The sequence below is a fragment of the Chironomus tepperi genome, unplaced genomic scaffold (genome assembly GCF_022539635.2).
Source record: "Chironomus tepperi strain 1889 unplaced genomic scaffold, CSIRO-AGI_Ctep_v1 contig_337, whole genome shotgun sequence".
In the NCBI taxonomy this organism is placed as follows: Eukaryota; Metazoa; Arthropoda; class Insecta; order Diptera; family Chironomidae; genus Chironomus; species Chironomus tepperi.
The window spans coordinates 4,199,133-4,220,441 of NW_027226459.1; the positions used below are offsets into that span (position 1 = coordinate 4,199,133).

The 21,309-nt window shown below is 34.3% G+C and overlaps 1 protein-coding gene across 1 annotated transcript; it reads left to right on the forward strand.

Moving 5' to 3' along the window:
* The first annotated feature begins 319 nt into the window (after positions 1–319).
* Positions 320–19,249, forward strand: LOC139093679 (rho GTPase-activating protein 92B-like). Its single transcript, XM_070644476.1, has 8 exons — positions 320–979; positions 8,007–8,245; positions 9,976–10,151; positions 13,457–13,625; positions 13,743–13,814; positions 16,298–16,444; positions 16,515–16,909; positions 17,822–19,249. Exons 1-8 carry the CDS (start codon positions 927–929, stop codon positions 19,103–19,105), a joined length of 2,535 nt encoding a protein of 844 aa, XP_070500577.1. The 5' UTR covers positions 320–926; the 3' UTR covers positions 19,106–19,249.
* The last annotated feature ends 2,060 nt before the right edge of the window (positions 19,250–21,309 follow it).

A 21,309-nucleotide genomic window follows, 5' to 3' on the forward strand; every position in this document is an offset into this window, starting at 1 on the left:
TAATGTTGTATGCTTATATGAGATTCATATAATGGTTAGCGTATTATTGTAAAACACATGATTCATTGTTTTTTATAGCCAAGACACAATTTTTTGCTTCTTTCCAGTGGGGTGAGTAAAAGTTTTGACACGTCATAAATATTGTTAATTTCATTAAAATTGACATTAATCAAATTTTGAACATTTGATAAGAATTGAGTAAAAAAATGGTATAAAAAATTTTGAGGTTATTTTAATAAATTCACTCCACCCCCACCCGACGTGACATAACCGACGAATTTTTCTATTATACTGCAAAAATCAACTTATACTGACTGTGACTCTAAATAAAAAAAAAATTCTTTTTTTTATCAATTTTTTCCATTTTAAAGCATTTAATTAGTTCATTAATTAGTTAGATAATATCCTTATTCTATCAGTGCTGTAAAATTCGTGAAGTTTAATCAATAATGAATGTGAAAAAGTCATGAAAAAGATATATATGCCAATGTCAATCTATAGACGATCGTAGTAAAGGCAGAAAAAAAGGAAAAAAAAGAAGATTCAGATGATTCATTTCTGACTTTTTTTTTGTTGAAGTGGTTTCTCAGTGCTGCATACAGTTTAATAAAGGAACGAAATAATAAAAAAAAATACATAAAAAAGTGTGCTCTTTATCAATCGGAGACACACATTTGTTCGAGCCTTATCAGGGGCTAATTTTTATCAATTACCACAATCAAAACGAAGAGAAATAAGGGAACTAACAATTTCAAAATGAAATTGAAAGTGCTCTAGAAAGAAGTTTGTTGTGTTTTATATTTTTTTTGTTTGATAAAAAAAAACAAATAACGAAGTAATTCCGCGAAGATTATCGCCCCTGTTGTTATTGTTTGTGTCTGTGTTTGTGTGTATTCCTGTAAAAAGTGTAAATTAATAATAAAAGAATGAAGAAACAACTCCATAAGATTAAAATTGCGGCAGAGAATTTCTCGCAAAGGTTTGTATGCTCCTTTTTTTTTTGTTTTCATTGTTCCATTCCTCCCTAGGATTTATTCGAACTTCCAAAGGAATTTTTTCATTTCTTGATTTTCGAATTTTCGAAAATTCCTTTGCAGATGGTCACGTATCCTTGCTAAATATCCTCATACTGATCATATGATTTCTATTGTGATTTATATCCACGACGAGTGAGGGCGTTGTCATGTCAATGTTTTTGGTCATCCTCGCAATATCCATATTGCACATAATTCTGTTGCTGCCTGCTTATTACATTTTAATATTATTTTCATTTCTTATTAATTCGTAAGAACTGATTCTCATTCATTTCACTTAAAGACGACTCGTGTTATTATCTTTTGGAAGTAACAACGGGCATGAACGAAAAAAAAGGGGGAAAGAATGAACGAAAACAAAACAAAAAGAAAGAATAATGCATGAAATGTAGAAGTTATGCATGAGAAATATTGAAGATGTGTGGATTGGACGCATTTATGATGGGCTTTTTATTGGCTGTATATAATTATACTGTCTGAGTAGAGTGTAATGTTGGGTACCGAACCATATGAATTAAGTTGATTGAGTCAGTGCGGGAATCTGTCATGTTATGAGTCATTCGGGAATCATTGGCATATCGACAGCACTTTTTGTAATGGATTTAGAGATTATTCTTCGATGGGAATTGAACTCAAGCAATCACAATTGAGGGATAAGCGATTAATATGGCATATTCTATTAATTGCCTTGCCATTCTGTCACAGAAGCTTTGCTCCCACAATGGCTGATTTGCCTAGATATGGTTCGCGTACTGTCAGAGCACCTTGACGTCTAGCCGTTGATTTGGCAATGTAGAGGTTGCATGGCACTGCTCCAAAAACTCAATCGACTTGCCTTCCCTAAATGTTCATTCATTTAACTCATATGGGTAACAAAAGTACGTTATAACTAATTATTCGCAAGTTGATGCTTAGCTCTAACTCATTATTGTACCTATAATAGACAAATAGAACGCTTTTGGGTACTAAAGGTACCTTAGTGATGTTGCTAGGTCCACTTGGAGCTTTTCAACCACTTGAAGCTATCCAACCACTGAAAATCTATTTTGGCACTCATTTCCAAGAATTTTAAACAATATTTTTGAAGAATTTTTAATAATTCCTTTGAAAATATCCAAAACCTATCTTGAACCTATTCTCAAAAGATTTCAAACCTAAATCCCAATAAATCAATCTTAACCTCCTTCAAATCACAACAAGACTCATTTAATTAACCAATCAAGGAATCAACTTACTAATGAATAAGCCTTTCACACTAAGTCCCATTGCAATGCGATAATTGAAAAAGCAAACGTCTGAAAAGTAAATAATCAATGTTGATAAGAATAAGTCTTTACACTTCCTATCAACAATCTCTGTCAACTGAATTTTTTCTTGGTAAGTCAATCCATCCAAGGGAAATCAATAAAAGAAAAAAATCAACACATTCAGTTAGTTTGCCAGTAAAAAATGTCCTCATTAACCTATTTACTTCTCGAAACAGTGCTACATACAATACAGTAAAGAATATAATATAATCTGCCAGACTTTAAACGATGAGACATGCAAAATGTAAAAATAAATGTGATGATTATATTCCTTTTTGTTGTGTAAGTGCTTATATCAACTTTTTTCGTCATATTTAATACTTCCAATAATTACTGACCAATTGATAATTACGTCATATGAGCGCTGTTATGTTGTGTATTAAGGTATTTAATTTAGACATGATTTATGCGGCTAATCCGTGCAAAATAAATCAATTTTCACAGATTTATGTTCATTGAATGATATAAAGCTTATTATTCATGTCGATTACATTTTTATGGTGTTGAGCCTTTCATCTAATTTACATATTTGGATGTGGATATTTTAAATTATGTGCTGATGATTAAAAAACAACATAGTAGTATTGTTAGATATAGCACAACAGCGTGAAGATCAACATGAGAATTTAGTGCAAATAAGAAGAAAAACAGAAGGTTGTGAATGAAAACTGAGGAATTTTATTTTTTCGGTATGTGCTACACAGAGATTGTATGAACTGTTCTTATTCCGAAATAGCGGAACCGGTGAAATAACATGAACTTTCTTGGTTGACAAATGTGATGGTTTTGAGGTAAATGCATTACCCGAGCACAATATGGTCGCTGTGCGATCAAAAAGTCATCAATTTAAAGGCAAAATTTCAAATTGATGTAAAGATGCCCTGACGTCAGCATGATGACAGTTCATTATGACGGCATCGAATGAGATTTAACAAAGCTGGTCACTCGGGACTAGATTGACTCAGCCCAGCCTCAGCCCAGCCTGACGCTATCCTCAAGTCAGATTCGATTAAATCCAGCCCCAGGCCATATTTAAGCCGGCTTGGTGCTGGATTTTTGGCCATTTCTTTGGTTTATGCTTTCTGAGATGTGAAGTCTTGTCTGAATCTCGTTTTCAATAGGCAATATTGCAATCTAGTCTCGAAATTGAATTATTTTGATCCAGCGATCATTCATGAATTCAATACATTCTAATACTGGTCAATAGCTCTATTCATGATCTGGATACCTTGATAAACTCTTTCAATTACTTTGTTCTATCAAAAATCCTCTAAAATCCAATCCAAAACAAAATAAAACAGTCAACATTAGACCTACCAAATTCATTTGATGCACGAGTGAATCATGTTGTAATCAGTCAACCGTTTGTCTAGTTGTAAACTTAAGAAATGTGAAATTTGCCTTGAAACACCAAGGTCAAGTCAAACGGTCGACTAATCACAGCCTAATTCATTCCAGTAATCCATTCTGAACTCCGAAACTTCATGTGGCTTTCACATGTCTGCTAAATGTTGCTTTATGTCACCCGGGAATGAATATATTCACATCATTAGCATCTAAATATCTCATAAATTTCACACAAGACACAACAAGCAAAAAAAACTCAAAAATTACGTCACATCTGCGTTGCTAGATAATTTTTCAATATCTTAATTAGACATGATTTATGCAAAATATTTCGGTAAATGCATATCGAATAAATATCATATACCACATTCCGTTGTGTATCGATTATAAACTTTATGGTATTAGATACATAAATTTTTTTACAGCAAAATTCACAGATTTATTTATGACTATTTAAATATTTATGATAATGACCTTCAGAAGCTTATTTTCATATACATATTAACACTATGTTAATAACATTGATTAATGACGTATTGTACATCTATCCATAAAGATTCTTACATGTATAGTTCTATCTATTGTTTGTATTTGCCGCAATAAACATGTATGGATGATTACTTGTAATCGTTTGGGGACATTCGCATATGATGTGACGTGAAAAATTGTTTTTTTGACCCCTTACCCTTCTTTACTTGACAATATCGGCTTTAGGTGCAGCAAAATCTCAACCTAGCCCTCCGGGTCCCTCCTCAGAGCATTACCTAACTAGTGAATGGTCCCCAGAAGTATTTTTTACACAGCACATACAGCATATGATGATAATGTCGACGCTTAGTTCGAATGACTCTCTACTTATCTGTAATATGATCTTGTATCATTTGGGGGAGAATTCTATACCCAGACACGCATTCAGGGGACTTGTCATGCCTTTTTTGGGAAAAAATCTCAATTTCCCTTCAAAAATTCATCTTTAGTTCTTATTTTAATCATAAAATTAGTCAGAAATTTGAATATAAAAAGTTTGAAATAAAAATTGTATTAATTAAGTGTGCAGTACGACAGCCATTCTCGGATGGATAAGATTAAACGTGTTCCTTTAAATATAAACGCGACACCACCTGTCCGAATTCGTAAAAAGAAGAATATATTGTCTCCAATGAGACTAAGTTTTGCACCATTTAAATACTTTCTGTTTGATTTGTGAGTTTGTTATTGCTTTTTACATGCTAAGTCGTCATTTATGGATTGTAAAAGTTGGCAGTTGATGATAAGACCTTTTTTACTTGGAAGGAAAGTATTTTTGGATATTTGTGGGTATGAATGAACAATAATTGTTGGTATCTGAACATTGTTGGTGTTCTACAAGTAGTTTTCTGATAGTAATTGACAGTAATTATTTAAGTGATGTGGCTAGACGATGTGTAGACATACATAAGCGTGAACTAGCAAATATCCACTCCTGTAAGCCGGTGGCACAGTGGTTTATGCTTCAATAACTCTAATCTGATCTAGTGCCATCTAGGGATTATGATTTCAGCATGTCAACTTGCTACTTTGTAATACAATCTACACAAGTTCTATACATGAACATATTCATATTAAACAACTGTATTTTGCCTGATTTTTTGATGAAACATCAACAATTTTATGTCATTTTAAATGCTTTAAATTTAGGGCGTGTCAAGTTTATCAAGCTGAAAAAAAATATAAAACTTATCATAAAATTATTTACTGTCTGATTAAAGTCAGATATTTTAATTCTTTGGGGTGTATTTGGGAATGAAGTTAAGGTTATTGATATTAAATAGATGCTTTTGGTGTGACTTTATACCCGAAAGTCGAGTGGATGGATTGACATAATGTGAAGTTGGTAACAAGACGTATCTTTGACTTGTGACAATTTTATGGAACGATCCAGAAGATTGACTTCCTTCGAAGATGCTTTGCTAGCCATACAGATCGAATGCGATCCATGACCTTACTCAGATGGCGCTTAAAGCTGGTCTCTATCTGTTAATTTCCAATATCAAGTACAATACTGTTTCTATCGACAACTTCCTTCAATCGAAGATTCATTTAGTTATTAACTAGACATGTCAAGTTGTCCACTCGGGAAGAGAGCATAGAACATTCAACCGATCCAAACTTCATACCTGATTCACGTCGTATCAGTGAATCAATAGAAAACATTCCAAAACTCACGCCAAAAATACGCATTTTGCACATAATTCTCTAAAATTACCCATATTCATCATGTAACTCATACGGGTGCACTTACAATTTTTTACTGCCAATCAAATTCCATATAAGTACAAAATGTAATATGCTAAGCTATTAACTTAATCATTCTATCATAAACTAGCACTCTATTAAACTTTTTTTTTAACTTCTATAAATCTGATCTCATCACACTTAATGTTGTCATTTTCTAGTTTAAACATGACGATTAAGCTGTAACATAATACTAATACATAGTAATACTAATTCATATAGTCAATGTTATGGCTTATTGAAACTTTACCCTTTTCGACATTGCGGTTTTTGGGGTCGTTTAGTTATTGAGTGACGTGAATGAGCATTTGTAACCTTGACCCGTTGTTTGAGACGTAATTTGGTTATGCAGGGGAGGGTTAAGCTCCCGTCAAGAACCAGGCACCCATGCCTTAGAGCGTTCAGCGTTACTTAACAACCGAACGTCCCCCCCTTTGCAGTAAGTTCAAGTTTATTCACTTTTTTTTGACGAATATCAAAAATGCAAATAAGTGAGTTGAGTAAGCAACTTTCCAGTGATAACATCTCAATGAGCAGTGCTCTTTCGGTGCTGATGAGTCATGCATATTCAAAATCCCAGATTATAACTTCCATTGAGTTAAAAAATCATCACTTTTTGTTATATTATTTCTAAATGTACATAAAAATTTGTCGTATTTTTAGAAAAAAAAACTTGGATGGATTTTCATGCACGACTGCCAATAAGTAATTAAAAAATGAATTTTTCTTGAACTTTAATCTGCATCGTCGTTGTATTTTGTGCCTTTTGATCGAATTTTGTAATAGAATTAACTTTTTTCCCATGGATATGCTAATTGATCCATAATACTTTTTCTCAGATCTCTATAATTAAACATTTTACATAATAGCAGATTTTATACTCAATTTTCTGGTAGCAGACTTCAAAGAATTGCGAATATTATGCGAAACAATTTACTGGGAATATTTTAAGTAATTTTTGATTACTTATTATTTTTTTGTGGTGGTTTTAAATGATGTTATGTGCTTTAGGTTGTATTTAACATTGATCGTTTGTTTGTTCTTGTGTTAGACGACCACCTGTTTGATTTTTACAAGATTTTTAATGCTAATGACGTCGAACAACTCGTAAACAGGCTGATGATAATGGTTTTTAGCTGTATGGTTAGGAATGATCTAAGAAACTTCAATTCTTACTGCATATGTCAGTGTATTTTAAAGTATTTTTGAGTGCCACATAAGAGACCTTCCTGAAATCTCGAATTAGACGAATTTTCAAGACCATGACTTCTCTAGAAACATCAGGTTGGATATAGTACTTACTTAGCTACATCTCTAACTGTTCAGATCAATTTCTATTCATAGATAGGCGTAGCCAGAGGCTTTTTAAGAAAGGGACTTTGGTTTGGGATTTTTTTTCACTGAAAATTCCAGAAAATTGACCAAAAAATTGGATTTGACCTTAAAAACCCCTTAATAATGCTTCTGGATTCATGATCTCTATTGAATGCCGTCTGAAGCTACAACTATTGCTGGCTATCGCCAACCTTCAATACAAATTCAATAGTACCTCAATCAATAGCTTCTTAGTATGGAATAACCTATGAATAAGAACTGCTACAACTGATAACATCTTCAATTCAACCAACGATGCCTCAATTAATCATATTATTAATTTATGCACAGACATTCATGAAAACAAAAAGAAAAAATTGATTCCAAAAAAATATCTTTTGCATTCATTCAGAAAACCAATTAACATTATCAGCAGTTCAAATAAGCTGAATTGCCACTAGTTAGCTCCATAAAGTACTTAAAAATTCGCCATAGCGTCGCCTTTGCAAATAATTTTTGTATCATTAAGTCATGTGCACTTGAAATTCTGTTGTATTGTACAGGAAAAAGCTAATTTTGTGATTTTGATGTCATAGTTCATTTATGGGATGATCAAGGATGTACTAGACAGTTGATTCTAGTTGTGTGACCTTAGAAACATTGAATCTTAATTGCTATTCACAGTTTGATGATTGATTTAATGATTTTTATCAATTTTTTCTCATTCCAGAACCACAAAACCAGAGAGAAACGACGAGTTACAGCACATCGAGAAGCAAGTTGATAAATATAAAGATGTATTACAGACAATCACAAAGAAAATATCTACAAATGCACCATCCGGACAAGATCAAGCGGCGAAAGAGAAACGAATAAAGAAAACACATGAGTATCTCCTAGCACAAGCGATGGACGAATCATCGAAAGATTTACCGGATGGAATATTGAAGAGAATATTAGAGGATTGTGGTTAGTTTATCATGACTTATAGTCATCACTTTAATTCACACCGTGAGATGCTGAATATCATATTTTATGCATGCAAAATAGTCAGAATAAGCCACAAAATCACGAAGGCAACAATTGTTGAGGTTGAATGGAAATTTGCCAATTACTTTTGTCTTGATCTTCTTATGACCTTTTTGTAACCATCTTAATGTACACACAATCTAATCTTAATCTCACAAGACATTAAGAAGACGCAAACTTTCCCATCAATTTTATTATTCTCTTCTTCTGCTTCATCTTTAAACAATTAAACAGCACAGAAAATTATTTTTTTCGCAAGAACACGAGCATCAATTTCTAGTTTGTGCGTGTCTATTGAGCATAATGAGCATAATCATCGAGTCTGTATAACAAATAAATTTAAAGGCAAATGATTTTTCCAACACCTTCATGATACTCGATGTGTTCTTATACTTTAATAGCTCATTCATTGTTTGCTGTTTCTTCTCAGCGTAGTCGGGGTTTTGTTCTTTGAATGAAATGAAATTCTGTGTAAATGAAACGAATATTGTGATGGGATTGAGTTTTGAGGAATTGGCAGTTTGACTATTGACTAGTGAACGGTGCACAATTATTTAATTATTAGAGCTCGAAGACGTTTCGAATTTTATATGGAGTCAAGATGACCTGAGTCGACTTTTGCATACAAAATCCGAGTCGATTTCGAGCTCTGTTAATTATTAAGGAGAATTTCCAGCGGTGATATTGAAATGATTAATAGATTTGATGAGTATTTTGACATTTGTGTCATTATGAGTCCCCAGAAGCTTGGTAACACGCTGAACATGCTTAATTATCGGCAGAGTCCGCTTCAGGCCAGAGTCAAGCCAGCTGGAATATAGATGTTTAGCTATTTTCGCACATTGTGCCTTCCAAGACTGATTTCCGGGCGAAATAATTGAAGGAGGCCCCATTTAATGGAGGTGACTTCCAAATGACTGCCAAATTTGACCGGGTTTCATTTGTTGTTAATAAATGATCTTTAGCGGGGCTTGAACGCTTCGTGTCGGAGCGGTCTTCGTTTGTGTCGCTCGGAAATCAGTTACACAAGGCGCAGAAATGACAGAAACTCCAGCTTTCGTCAGACTCGAATCTCGCCTGAGGACGGGTTTAATCGAATTTGAACTGTGGTTAAAGTCAGAACACGAAGTAGACTCGAACTTTATATGAAGTCGAATCGACTTGAGTTAATTTTTTCTTTTAAAATTCGAGTTTATTTCGATCTCTGACTCTATGCCATATGCTTTTCGGCACTGATGATGTTCAATGTGAGTTAATTAGTAATTCGCCGAAAAAATATTCACCAAAAAGTCTGTCCATACTTTTCTTATCAATAATTGAGGAAGCAAATACTAGATTGCGGTGAAACATTTAGCTTCAACTTCCTCTGTGTATACAAAAATAGCGAAAAACTGAAATTCGTCACAATTGTGTTATCAACAGAACTATAAAAATGCGCTAAAATATTCCAGCATCTCACGAAATTATTCTATCTTAATTGTTCTTTCAAAAAAAAGCATAAATCTAAATATTTTCTTTTCTTTCTCTTATATGATCTACTAAATCGTTAATCTAAATGCTGACAAATTCGCATAAAACAAAAAATCATCATCGTGTGCCACGAAATCACATAAAAAAACAATTGAAATCATCAAATTAATCCGGATTTTGAAATTGTACAAACTATACAGCAAGACTCGAGAAGACAATTGCGTCAGAGATCGTAAATAACGAAGTGAATATTGAAAATGATGTGAATAAGAAGCTGAATAGTATAATAGAGCAACAAATTCAGATTGTACAGAAGCAGAAGCGCATTGTAGCAAAGTGCCATCAAGACAACGAGACTGCAAGACAAAAATTACAGGTGAGAATATCGTCGCACACATTAATTATATACTTTCCATTACGTCCATCACTGCTTAAGTCAAATGAGATCATTGTTGTGAATGTGAAGTGATGAGATGAAGAAAAATTAGAGAAACAAAAAAATTTGCAAAATAATTGATTTTTTTATTTGGGGAAAGTGACTGCTATTCAGTATTTTTTGGTTTGGTGACTTAATGTATCCACAAAAAGCTACATTTATCTAATTATGGACTTCCTTTGTTACTTAAAATTGTTTGCCAGGGGAATGGCAGTTTATCAGATGATCTGATTGTGTTACTAGAGGAATAATCATAGCTGGACATAAGCAGCAAGCTGTTTTTGCTTCACGTCGTGCAATGACGGCACCGTGACGGCATATTATGATAAAAAATGAGATTCACTGGGTTGTGCTGCTCGAGTGAATGGGATGTTGTGGTTAATCTTGTCTAGTGCTGCAAAATAGGTTGTAAAAAGCCAAAACGGTGTCATTAAGGCTTCATTCCTGATTGTATAGACGCTACAGAGTATTGTCTACTAAAAGTCAGTAACTATATCGGTTCATGCTTTAATTCTCAGAGTAAATGAATTATTGAGTGCTATAATCCTCTTGAAACTCCAGACAGCATACATTCATAACATAGTATCCAACCCTAGTAACAATCTCCAATCAAATTGAAACATTTGGTCCAAATTTACTGTCATAAATTAATTTACAATTTGTATAGACATTTAATCAATTTCTATTAATAAACAGAAATTAAACTATGACATCATCATCATCTGGCTATAGAATTAAAATATTCCACATCAAAAAATAATAAAATGCTGTTTTTTTTTTCTCTTTTCCCACATACAATGCTGTTGATTTGCAATCTTTACACTCGCAGTTTTTTCAATAATTTGTGTGCATTTATTTGAGGTTTTTTAATGAATTGTTCAAATTATTGATGTGCGAGTTTTGTGAGTCATCGTTGGAGATATGTGGACATTTTTGGGTATGGAAACCTTTAATGTGTGATAAGGGGGCGTTTGCTTATTAGGTAACGGGAGGTATCGACTTTTTGATCAATTATCACTTTCTATCCCTGGCAGCTGTTGTCCCCGGTCAGTGGTCGTTGTCTTCAGTCAGTGGTCGTTGTCGTCAGGCTGTGGCTATTGTTCTCAATCAATGGCTGCTGTCCCCAGTCAGTGGCTGTTGTCCCGAATCAGTGGCCGTTGTCCCCAGTCAGTGGTCGTTGTCCCCAGTCAGTGGTCGTTGTCCTCAGTCAGTGGCTGTTGTCCTCAATCAATGGCTGTTGTCCCCAGTCAGTGGCTGTTTTCCCGAGTCAGTGTCCGTTGTCCCCAGTCAGTTGTCGTTGTCCCCAGTCAGTGGTCGTTGTCTCCAGTCAGTGGTCGTTGTCCCCAGTCAGTGGCCGTTGTCCTCGGTCAGTGGTCGTTGTACTCAAATAGTAGCCGTTGTCCCCGGTCAGTGTCCGTAGCCTCCAGTCAGTGGCCGTTGTCCCCAGTCAGTGACCGTTGTTCCCAGTCAGTGGCTGTTGTCTTCAGTCAGTGGCCTTTGTTTCCAGTCAGTGACCTTTGTCCCCGGCAGTTGGATATTGTCCATTGTCTCCAATAGCCGACGCCCAATCAGTCAGCCGTTGACTTTTTCGGCCGAATTCCAGTCCGGTCACGTAATAAGTGAACAGCCCCCTAATTAAATTATTGAATATCTACATAGAACACCCGACGGCTCTTCATGATAGTCAACATAATTCCATGAATCAATAATGTCCAAAATTAAATGCATCGTAAATTTAATTTCCAAAATAACTGAAATAATATTTTATCTCACATCCACCAATACACTCACGTCAATCAAACATTTAACGATATCATACACAATAAATACAAAGCTACTCAATTAAAATTGATTGCAAATGAACATGATGAAAACAAACAATGAAATTAATTATGTTGAGCTCCTTTGATCTCACACATTTACAGTAAAAACATGTAATATGCTGTAAAAACATTGACGTGCTGTTTAATTTGTACACAAAAAAAACATAATGTCAATACTTTTGGCCATAAAATTTTGACCACAATTCAATTAACTTTTTTAATGTCTCTTTTCAAAAAAAAAAGAGCACAGGAATTTAATGATAAAGTGTACATTCGGTTACAAAGCCTGAATATGTATAAATGCATTAATGAGAAGTGTCAGGTTTGGGTTGTGTCACAAATTAATTTAAAAGCCATGTAAACGGATGAATTTTAAATTGAAAAAGCGAATGCAATTTAATTAGAGGAGATATTTATTTCATTTATGTGATCATTTGGAGATGGAAATTAATGTTTGGGGTAGGGGTTCTTTTGATTGAGGATTTGATGGTTTTTTGGACAGAGTTAGGATTCGTGAAGATGCAATCGACTAAGGCTTGCGAAAAATGAATTCTGGAGATGGCGCATTGAGCAGGATGCCGTCTTCCGTCGATGACTCTTCTCGCAGATTGCTGCCTTCTGTCGAAGATTCTTTGCGCTGATTATTGCCTTCCGAAGATTGCCGATTTTCACCGATAACCCTTTCTACAAGTTGTCGTCTTGCGCAGATTATTGTCTTCTGCTTATAGTCCACTGCGCAGATTGCCTCCTTTAACCGATATCCTTTTCCTCAGGTTACTGTCTTTCGCCAAAGTCTGCCTGCGTTGGTTATCGTCTTCTACTGATGACCCCTTGCGCAAGTTATTGTCTTCTATCGAAGAATCCGAAGAAAGCAATCTGTTCTCAGATTGCTGTCTTTTGCCATAGGACCACAGCTGATTCGCAGCCATAGGACCCTACCGTCTTCTACTGATTAGCCGATGTGCAGCTTACTGTCTTTTACTTATGCACATCGGCTACTGTCTTTTACGCAGGTCGTCATCTTCCGCAGATGGTCTCTGTGAGGCTTTTTTTAGTAGATTACAAAAGTGTTTCCCCTAGAATCCTAGCAAATTGAAGAATTTGGTCTAATAAGGTGGGAAAAGTGCCCCCAAATCCCCAATTTGACACCCCTGGCTCATTCTATCTCTCTTGATTAAAACTCTCAGTTCAGCAAATTCAAATATCAATTTTTTACTAATTTTTCAGTTCTAAAATATACAAAAAACTCTAATATAAACTCAATCTTGACCCGAATCAAGGTCAATAGCTTTACTCCCTCATCTATTCACAAAAAAATCAACAATGACTCACTCATCGGAATCCAATTCTCATTTACTCTTGAAAATTAAATTAAATCAAATAAAATAAATTTACTTCTTCTTCTTTTTATGGACATTTCAGAGCGCAATTCGCTTAAACGAGAATCAAACAAAAATAAATCAATTAAAAGACGATCAGGAGGAGTGCGAGACACGATTAGAAAAAGAACGTGACATTTATGCATCAAATATGTTTGACCTGTTAGCTGAAGAAGATAACATCTCTAATTACATTCTCAATTACGTAAAATGTAAGTTTAATTAATAAGAAAATTATGAAACTGGAGGTGGATGGAAGGGATGAACGGACGGTCTAATTAAAAAATAATTGATTTTTTTTCTTACTCTACTTCAATCGTGATTTATAGATCAGCAACTGTATTACAAGTCAGCGCTCAAGGAAATTGAAACATTGATGAGCGATATGAACGGATTAATAAGTAAGTAATGAGAAATGCTCATCGTGGAGAATTTCAAAAAAATTTTTTCTCCTGTGATGGAATTGCTGTGAAATGTGTAACGGTGTGTTTGAAGGTCTAGAGAATTTTATATTGTGGAATTTCAAGGTTTTGAGGGATTTTTTTGGAGTAGATTCAAAAAAATTTAGTAATTGTATTAGATACATGAGTAAGCATGACACATGGCTGCTGAAATGACTGCTTTTTGCGTTTTTAGATGCAAATGCGCAGTCAAATTCCTTGCAAATTGATGAATATTGCCTTAAAGGTGGGACAGATGGTTTGACGCTAAAGATTCCGTGGATACTAAGGGTTCTCGATGCTGAGACTAAGACCAAGACTTCCCGGATAGATTCAGTCTTATTCTCGAGAATTTGGGGTGACTGAGACTTCGAGAAACCTTACTGCTTACTGTATAACCATCAATACCCAATAAAATCAATTCCATACATCATTTCAAAGGCACCAATCTAACTACTCTGCTAAATTGTACATTTTGAGTACCTTAAGTCCCTTGCATTACCCTTTACATGCCAACAAGTGGAACCATGCTCCGATGTGAAGCCTAGGTTTCTACAAAAGGCTTTCCATCTGATTCTATTGCTTGACATACCTAGTCATTCCCAAACTATCCCAAACCCAATCTTGATGACTACATCATTCAATCACTGTACATGACACAACACAGCTTTCTAATTTCTCAATTCCTGACTCCATAAAATGCGCGTTACTCACCTAATCTGACTCACATACACATCTCATAAATAAGCATCCTAGTATGAATCGCACGTGATTCCACAGTGAATGACTTTTCTGATTGCATAAATATTAGCACAGATTCTTTCATCACAAATCATGAACTCTTGTGCTCCCTTACCCCGTATCAGTAGAAGATAAATAAATGAAGTGCACTTCAGTAAATTAATTTCAATTGGCAACATTAATAAGGGCAATTATGAGACATAAGTGTTTTTAATTAAATTTTAATGACAAGCGAGAATATTCGTGAGATGTGTCTGAAATCATGTATACAGCATCAACAGATTATTTTGTGTTTGAATTCACTTCATTTGTTGCTAATTTACTTTATAAATTTGTTGCATTTGTGATTTATCCGAGCAGTATAGCACATGAGCGACGCATACGTTGCCGGATTAACGTTTCTGAGTCAAATAGGCTGTGATTAGTTATAGACTAGCTGTCTAGCTACTAGAAAACTTGACATTTGTGCAATTTTCCATAAAATGTCAAGTTTTTAAGTTGCACAAATGTCAAGTTTGCTACTAGACTTAATTGCAGCCTGTTCTAATGCAATGTTGCCCCGACGACTCAGTTCCGGCTGGTTTTGACTCATTTTTATAGCAAATAATGCAATTTGCTGCATTATGCTGCTCGGATTAATTATTTTAAAACAAATTTCTTTAATTAACTCCATTTAATATTCAATTCCCCATTAATATCTCAATTTAATGCATTAATTAGAAGGTGTTAATGACAATCAATTTTAATTTAATTGTAATTATTCGAAAGTGCTTTACTGTGGCAAAAAATCATCTAAATTAGATCAAAGATTATTGAATTACCTGTCGTAAATCTTGTTATGCTGATGATTTATTGAAGAAAACTATGTAGATAGTGAGATTTTAATGGTTATTGATGCTGTTTGTTATTGGAAATTGTGTTTGTATTAATGATTGAGATTTATATTATATTAAGTGAAATGGAGGAATTCAATTGAAATTTGTTATTGACTCAAAATTGTAAATTTCAATTTAAATTGTTATATGGAGTTGTGGGATCTTGGTTGGATACAGGGGGGTAGCCAGGGGAGAAGCTTCTATTTGAATAAGGGAGGTATAAGAGCATTTGATCCACGATCTGCAGTCTTGGACGAACTATAAGGTACTACCAGAAATTGCAGTCCTGCGTCTTTGAAGTGTAGGAAATGCAGACCTGAGAGTTCTTGATCGAACCCTATATTTTGTATGAATCACACAAATTTGGAGTATTTTTGGATTTTTCCAAAAGACAGGAGGGATTCCTTCCAAATCCGTCGCTCAATACGCTCCTGGTTAGTACCTGACCCTATCGGAGGCCATGGATAATAGTTGATCCGTACGGTCTGCGAACTAAGTGAGTCTGACTCTGTCTATTCGCCATTAAACTAGGAAGAAGTCAAAAAAGTACTCAAAACCCTCACCAACTTCAGAAATTGCTCTATCCTTGCTTCATGTCCCACAAATCAAAAGAGCAAACGTCAGTCTACCATTAAGAAGAAAACAAGTCCATTAAAATCATTTCCATGACCTCAAGCACAATTTCATTACTTTACAGTTCAACAAAAATCAAAACTGTCACAGATATATATACTTTATATATGAGCAAATGACATTGTAAACTATTTAATTTCCTCAACTTAATAATAACATTTTTTTTTCTCATCTATCCATTTCTTGTCCGTACAGGAAGTAGCAATAAGAGAATATTTAATACATCATTGCAAGACCATCTTGAAACGAGCGGAAGGAAGATTTCTTATGTAATTGAGCTTTGTGTTTGCTGTCTCCTTGAGAAAGGACTTTATGAGGAAGGATTACTTCGTGTCGGATGTGGTAAGGATAGCATCATAACATGCTACATAGAATTTAACCTAATAATTCATTTTACTATCTATCTAATCAGGAAAAAGCAAATTGATGAGAATGCGAAGCGCAATCGATGCAAATTTTGTTAGTCCACCAATCGGTCATGAGTATCAGGATGTACATGTAATTGCATCCGTATTAAAATCATACCTTAGAAGTCTTCCCGAACCATTGCTCACTTATAATTATTATAACGAATTTATGGATGCCTCTCAAATTGCCAACGATCCACAACGTAAAGCGGCAATATTAAATATAATCAATAAATTACCGGAAGGCAATTACAACAATCTTAAATATTTAATGAAATTTCTATCGTATTTGAGTGAGAAAAATCAGCACAATAAAATGTCAACGCAGAATATTGCCATAGTGATGTCACCAAACTTATTATGGCCACAAAATGAAAATGATCAGAATTATGCGCAACAGGTGAGGATTTTTTTTTAATGGCAGTTTAATTTTTATAAGCTTAGAAAAGTCATTGGGTTAGTTAGAGAGGATTGTAGAGAGGGTTTGGAATGCAAATTGGATGGATTTGGATGTCTAAAGCGCAGGAACTAAGGAATGGATGGCCAATTTGTATAAAATTATTTGAAAAGGCTCCGAATTATAGGTCTATAAGAGCTTTATGATCCCAAACCCATTGATGCACTATTAAAATGCATAATAGCCCTATAATGCCTAGTTGAGGTCTATTTGTATCCTTATGACCGTTGTGCGAATCCCAGTCACATCGACAGCACTCTATTTAATGATTGAGAGGTCGGTTTCTGATGAGAATTGATGCCAAGTACTCACAAAGAGTCCATAAGCCGTCTAAACGCCCTATGACTTCCAAATGAAGCCTTGTGCAACCTGGAAGTTGAGATTTCATCAAGAAAATTTCTATCTTCTGCTCTTGGAACCACTTAAGTCTTACACATGACTGTCTATTTCCTAAAATGTCTTCAAATCAAGCTTATACTTAACTTATGCTTAAAACAATACTTTAACCTCTCTTGTTCAGAACTTCTTTATGCATCAACAGTAAACAACCACCTCCACTTTCCAATTACTTACCCAAGGGCATCCAGACAAAATAAACTTCAAACTCTCGTCATCATAACAACAGCTCAAACCAAATCAACCCCTTTATTATTTGAATTTAACTTAATGTGCGAAAGCATTTATGCAGTTCCATTGATCCGATTAAGAGCTTTAGAATGAATAAGGGTGGATTACAGCAGTTTGAAATTAGTTGAAATTAAAATAATTTTCAAAAAGTCATAATCCAGTCAGCTTTTTAATTAAAATTTAATTTTTTGGCACTTGTTAATATGCTTACTATTTCCCATTCCATAGGTTACATCAACATCGGCTGTGAATACGGTAGTTGAAACATTAATTGGAGATTGGGATTTCTTCTTTGATGGCGAAGTTAATTTTTACGAAACGATGAGTCGAGATGAGCTGTTTCCCGACAATGGTGGCTTTCCATATGATAAAGAGCAGTCAATCATTCATACCAAACATGATCATATGTCAATGTCAATGATTGTTGGTGAGAATGTTAAAAATGGTCCGGGAACTGTTGGAAAAATGTCACACTCGCGATCGAGTAGTCATGATACTAGTCTTATATTATTAAGTGATCCACCGATGAAATCAAGCCAGTCAAATAGCTCGTTGTCGGATACAAGTCCAACGACGGGATCGCCAAAGTTACCAACGCGTAGAAAACCAAAAGCACCAGTTCCGCCATTAATAACACCACAACCAGTCAAGCAAAAGCTTGAATCAAAATTTTCAGCACCGATGACTGTCTCTAAACTTTTAGATACATCTAATTTTAGTTTTATTGATTCCGATCCGACAATTGTCGTTGATGACTCGAGGATTGGTAATTTAAGGAAGGCTGGAAGTACCGAAAATATTTTATCAAAACCTGATCGACCACCGCGACCAGCGGTTGTTAATGCTGAATGTCAGACAACGTCAAAAGCCATCATTCGTCAAGTGCCATTAAGAGATAAATCGTCAGGTCTAGCAAGACCCGTTGCAGCACCGCGAACAACTTTAATGAAATCAGATTTGGAAAAAAGTGAAGAAAATTTGGAAGCGGCAATGCGTGAAAAGCCAGCAATTCCTGATCGTCCCGTAACACTTATGCGTCCAGCATCATTTCGTGCTGCAACTGGCTTCGGTTCACCAACATCATTCTTAACAAATGAGAAATTAGTTGAAGAATTAACATCAAATTTTGGCAATAAACCAGGTGCTGTAACTGTCAAACGTAATAATTCATTACGTGAAGGACGCACATCCGATTCGAATGGAAATAATGGCAATGATGTATCACAACCGAAGCAAGTTACCATGTATAATATAGAAAAACAGCAAGTATCGATTATTGATGTGCCAGTGGGCGGTTCCCCTCAGCCAGTTCGTCGTCAACTCTTTTCAAATGATGTTGAAAATAAGGAAAATAGTCAAGATTTTCAAGCCTCAAATGATGCACTTAACTCATCGGATGAGCAACAGAATGTTCCACCGTCACCACGTGATGCAAAGATAAAGAGGCCACAAGTACCACCGCCAGCCCGGCCACGATCCTCGGCCGATCAAGGCGATTCCACAAATTTATAACATGAAATGCTTATATAGTAAAATTTAGACGAATCAAATTTAAATGAGAGAATTTGATTAATTATTAGACATATACATTATATTATTATGGATATAACTTTATGATCTTTATGATTAAAAAAGAATCGTTTACGCTTTTTTTAATTATTATTATTTTTTGTATTTCATTTGATGAGATGAAGTCGTTCATGTGAGTCGACATTTAAAAATTCATACTAGGTAGTTTCCATGCATAATTCTTAATTTTATGCAGTACATTAATGCGTGATGTAAAATGAACATTTCATGTTTCATAAAAAAAAATAAAATAAAATTTATTATTATTATTATTATAAAAAATATGCAAGTGATCATGGTTGTTATCAGGGTTGGTGATTAAGTGTGATTGGATATTTCGACTTGGATGTTTAGTCAGTTATTTCCATTATTAAACAGCTTGCAACCTGGCTTTGGTTTGATTTGAAGACTAGATTCATGAGATTTGAGTTGCTCTGGACTAGAATTTTGAGTTTTGAACTTCTTTTGGACTAGAATTTTGAGTTCTGAACTGTTTTGGACTAGAATTTTGAGTTCTGAACTTAAAATGGACTAGAATTTTGAGTTTTTAACAATTTTGGACTAGATTTTTGAGTTCTTAATATTTTAGACTAGAATTTTGAGTTTTGAACTTAATATGGACTAGAATTTTGAGTTTTGGACTAGAATTTTGAGTTTTTGGACTTTTCTGGACTAGAATTTTGAGTTTTGAACTGTTTTGGACTAGAATTTTGAGTTTTGAACTGTTTTGGACTAGAATTTTGAGTTCTGAACATTTTCTGGACTAGAATTTTGAGTTCTGAACTATTTTGGACTAGAATTTTGAGTTTTGAACTTATCATCCACATTTTGGACTAGAATTTTGAGTTTTGAACTATTTTGTTTGACTAGATTCTACACAATTTTTGAGTTTTGTTTAGAATTTTAAACAAACAAAGTTACTTAAACATTTAATATTTGTTTGTATACATAGTCTTCAATTCTACAGAATTCTTTCGTTGACCCCTTTCCCTCATGCATGAATGCGAAAACATAATTTTTGTGAAAAATTTTAAAACTAGAATTTTGAGTTTTGACAAACTATTTTCAGATGTTTTTAGCTGAAAATTTTCAGACTTAGGCAAATTATTGATTTTAAAAATTTTTCGAATAATTTTTCAACTAGAATTTTGAGTTATTTACTAATCTGGACTAGATTTTTGTGATTATTACCTTCTTGACTATCATCCAACTTCCAAATCATCCACATCTCACACTTACAACCCTGATTGTTACAATTCTTTTTTCTTATTAAACAAACAAAGTTAATTAATTATTACTATGATATGAGTTATTACCATTTAATATTCATTGTTTGTATACATAGTCTTCAATTCTACACAATTCTTCATCGTTAGACTATTTTTTGACCCCTTTCCCTCATGCATGAATGCGAAAACATAATTTGTCTGTGAAAAGTTTTAAAAGTCCTTAATAATTTGGGTGATTAAAGCGCATTTTTCTTTTTTGACAAATTTTTTTTTGTTATTTTTCAGATGTTTTTAGCTGAAAATTTTCAGAACTTAGGCAAATTTTATTGAACTTTATTAAAATATTTTCGAATAATTTTTCATCACTTTAAATCAGCCATTTTAAAGTAATTGAGAAATTAAAAATTTATCCATCCAGAGAAAAGTGCGCTAACCAAAGTTTGAAGTTGAGTTGGATTTTGTATGGAGTAGATTCTAACAATTAAAGAGCTTAGTCTCATGGTCCGATCGACAAAAATTAAGAAGTCTCTGCCACGGAGCTTTTAAGGCTCATTTCCAACCTTGTTTTTCACCAAATAGGAAAATTAATTTGACTTTTCCATATGGCCCAAACTGAGACAAAATTGGCTTCCATTTGGTGTTCACCAAAGAGGTTTAATGGAGACAAAATTCGGCATTTCCAATTGTTTTTCACCATAATTTAGGAAAATTTAGCCTAGATTTGATTTTTCCGAGAGGTTTTGGCCATAATTTAGGAAAATTGAGACAAAATTCGGCATTTCCAATTGCCATAATTTAGTGTATTGAGCCAAAATTCAAGCTTTTGAAAGCATGTTCTTGGCCTATTAGGAAAATTGAGACAAAATTCGATTTCCTGAGTTTTTCGACCATAATGAATGAAAGCTGACGCCAAAAAGA

Coding starts and splice junctions, on each gene's coding strand:
- LOC139093679 (XM_070644476.1), top strand. CDS start 927: ATGAAGAAACAACTCCATAAGATTAAAATTGCGGCAGAGAATTTCTCG. Junction 980..8,006: donor GCAGAGAATTTCTCGCAAAG/GTTTGTATGCTC, acceptor TTCTCATTCCAG/AACCACAAAACCAGAGAGAA. Junction 16,910..17,821: donor ATCAGAATTATGCGCAACAG/GTGAGGATTTTT, acceptor CCCATTCCATAG/GTTACATCAACATCGGCTGT.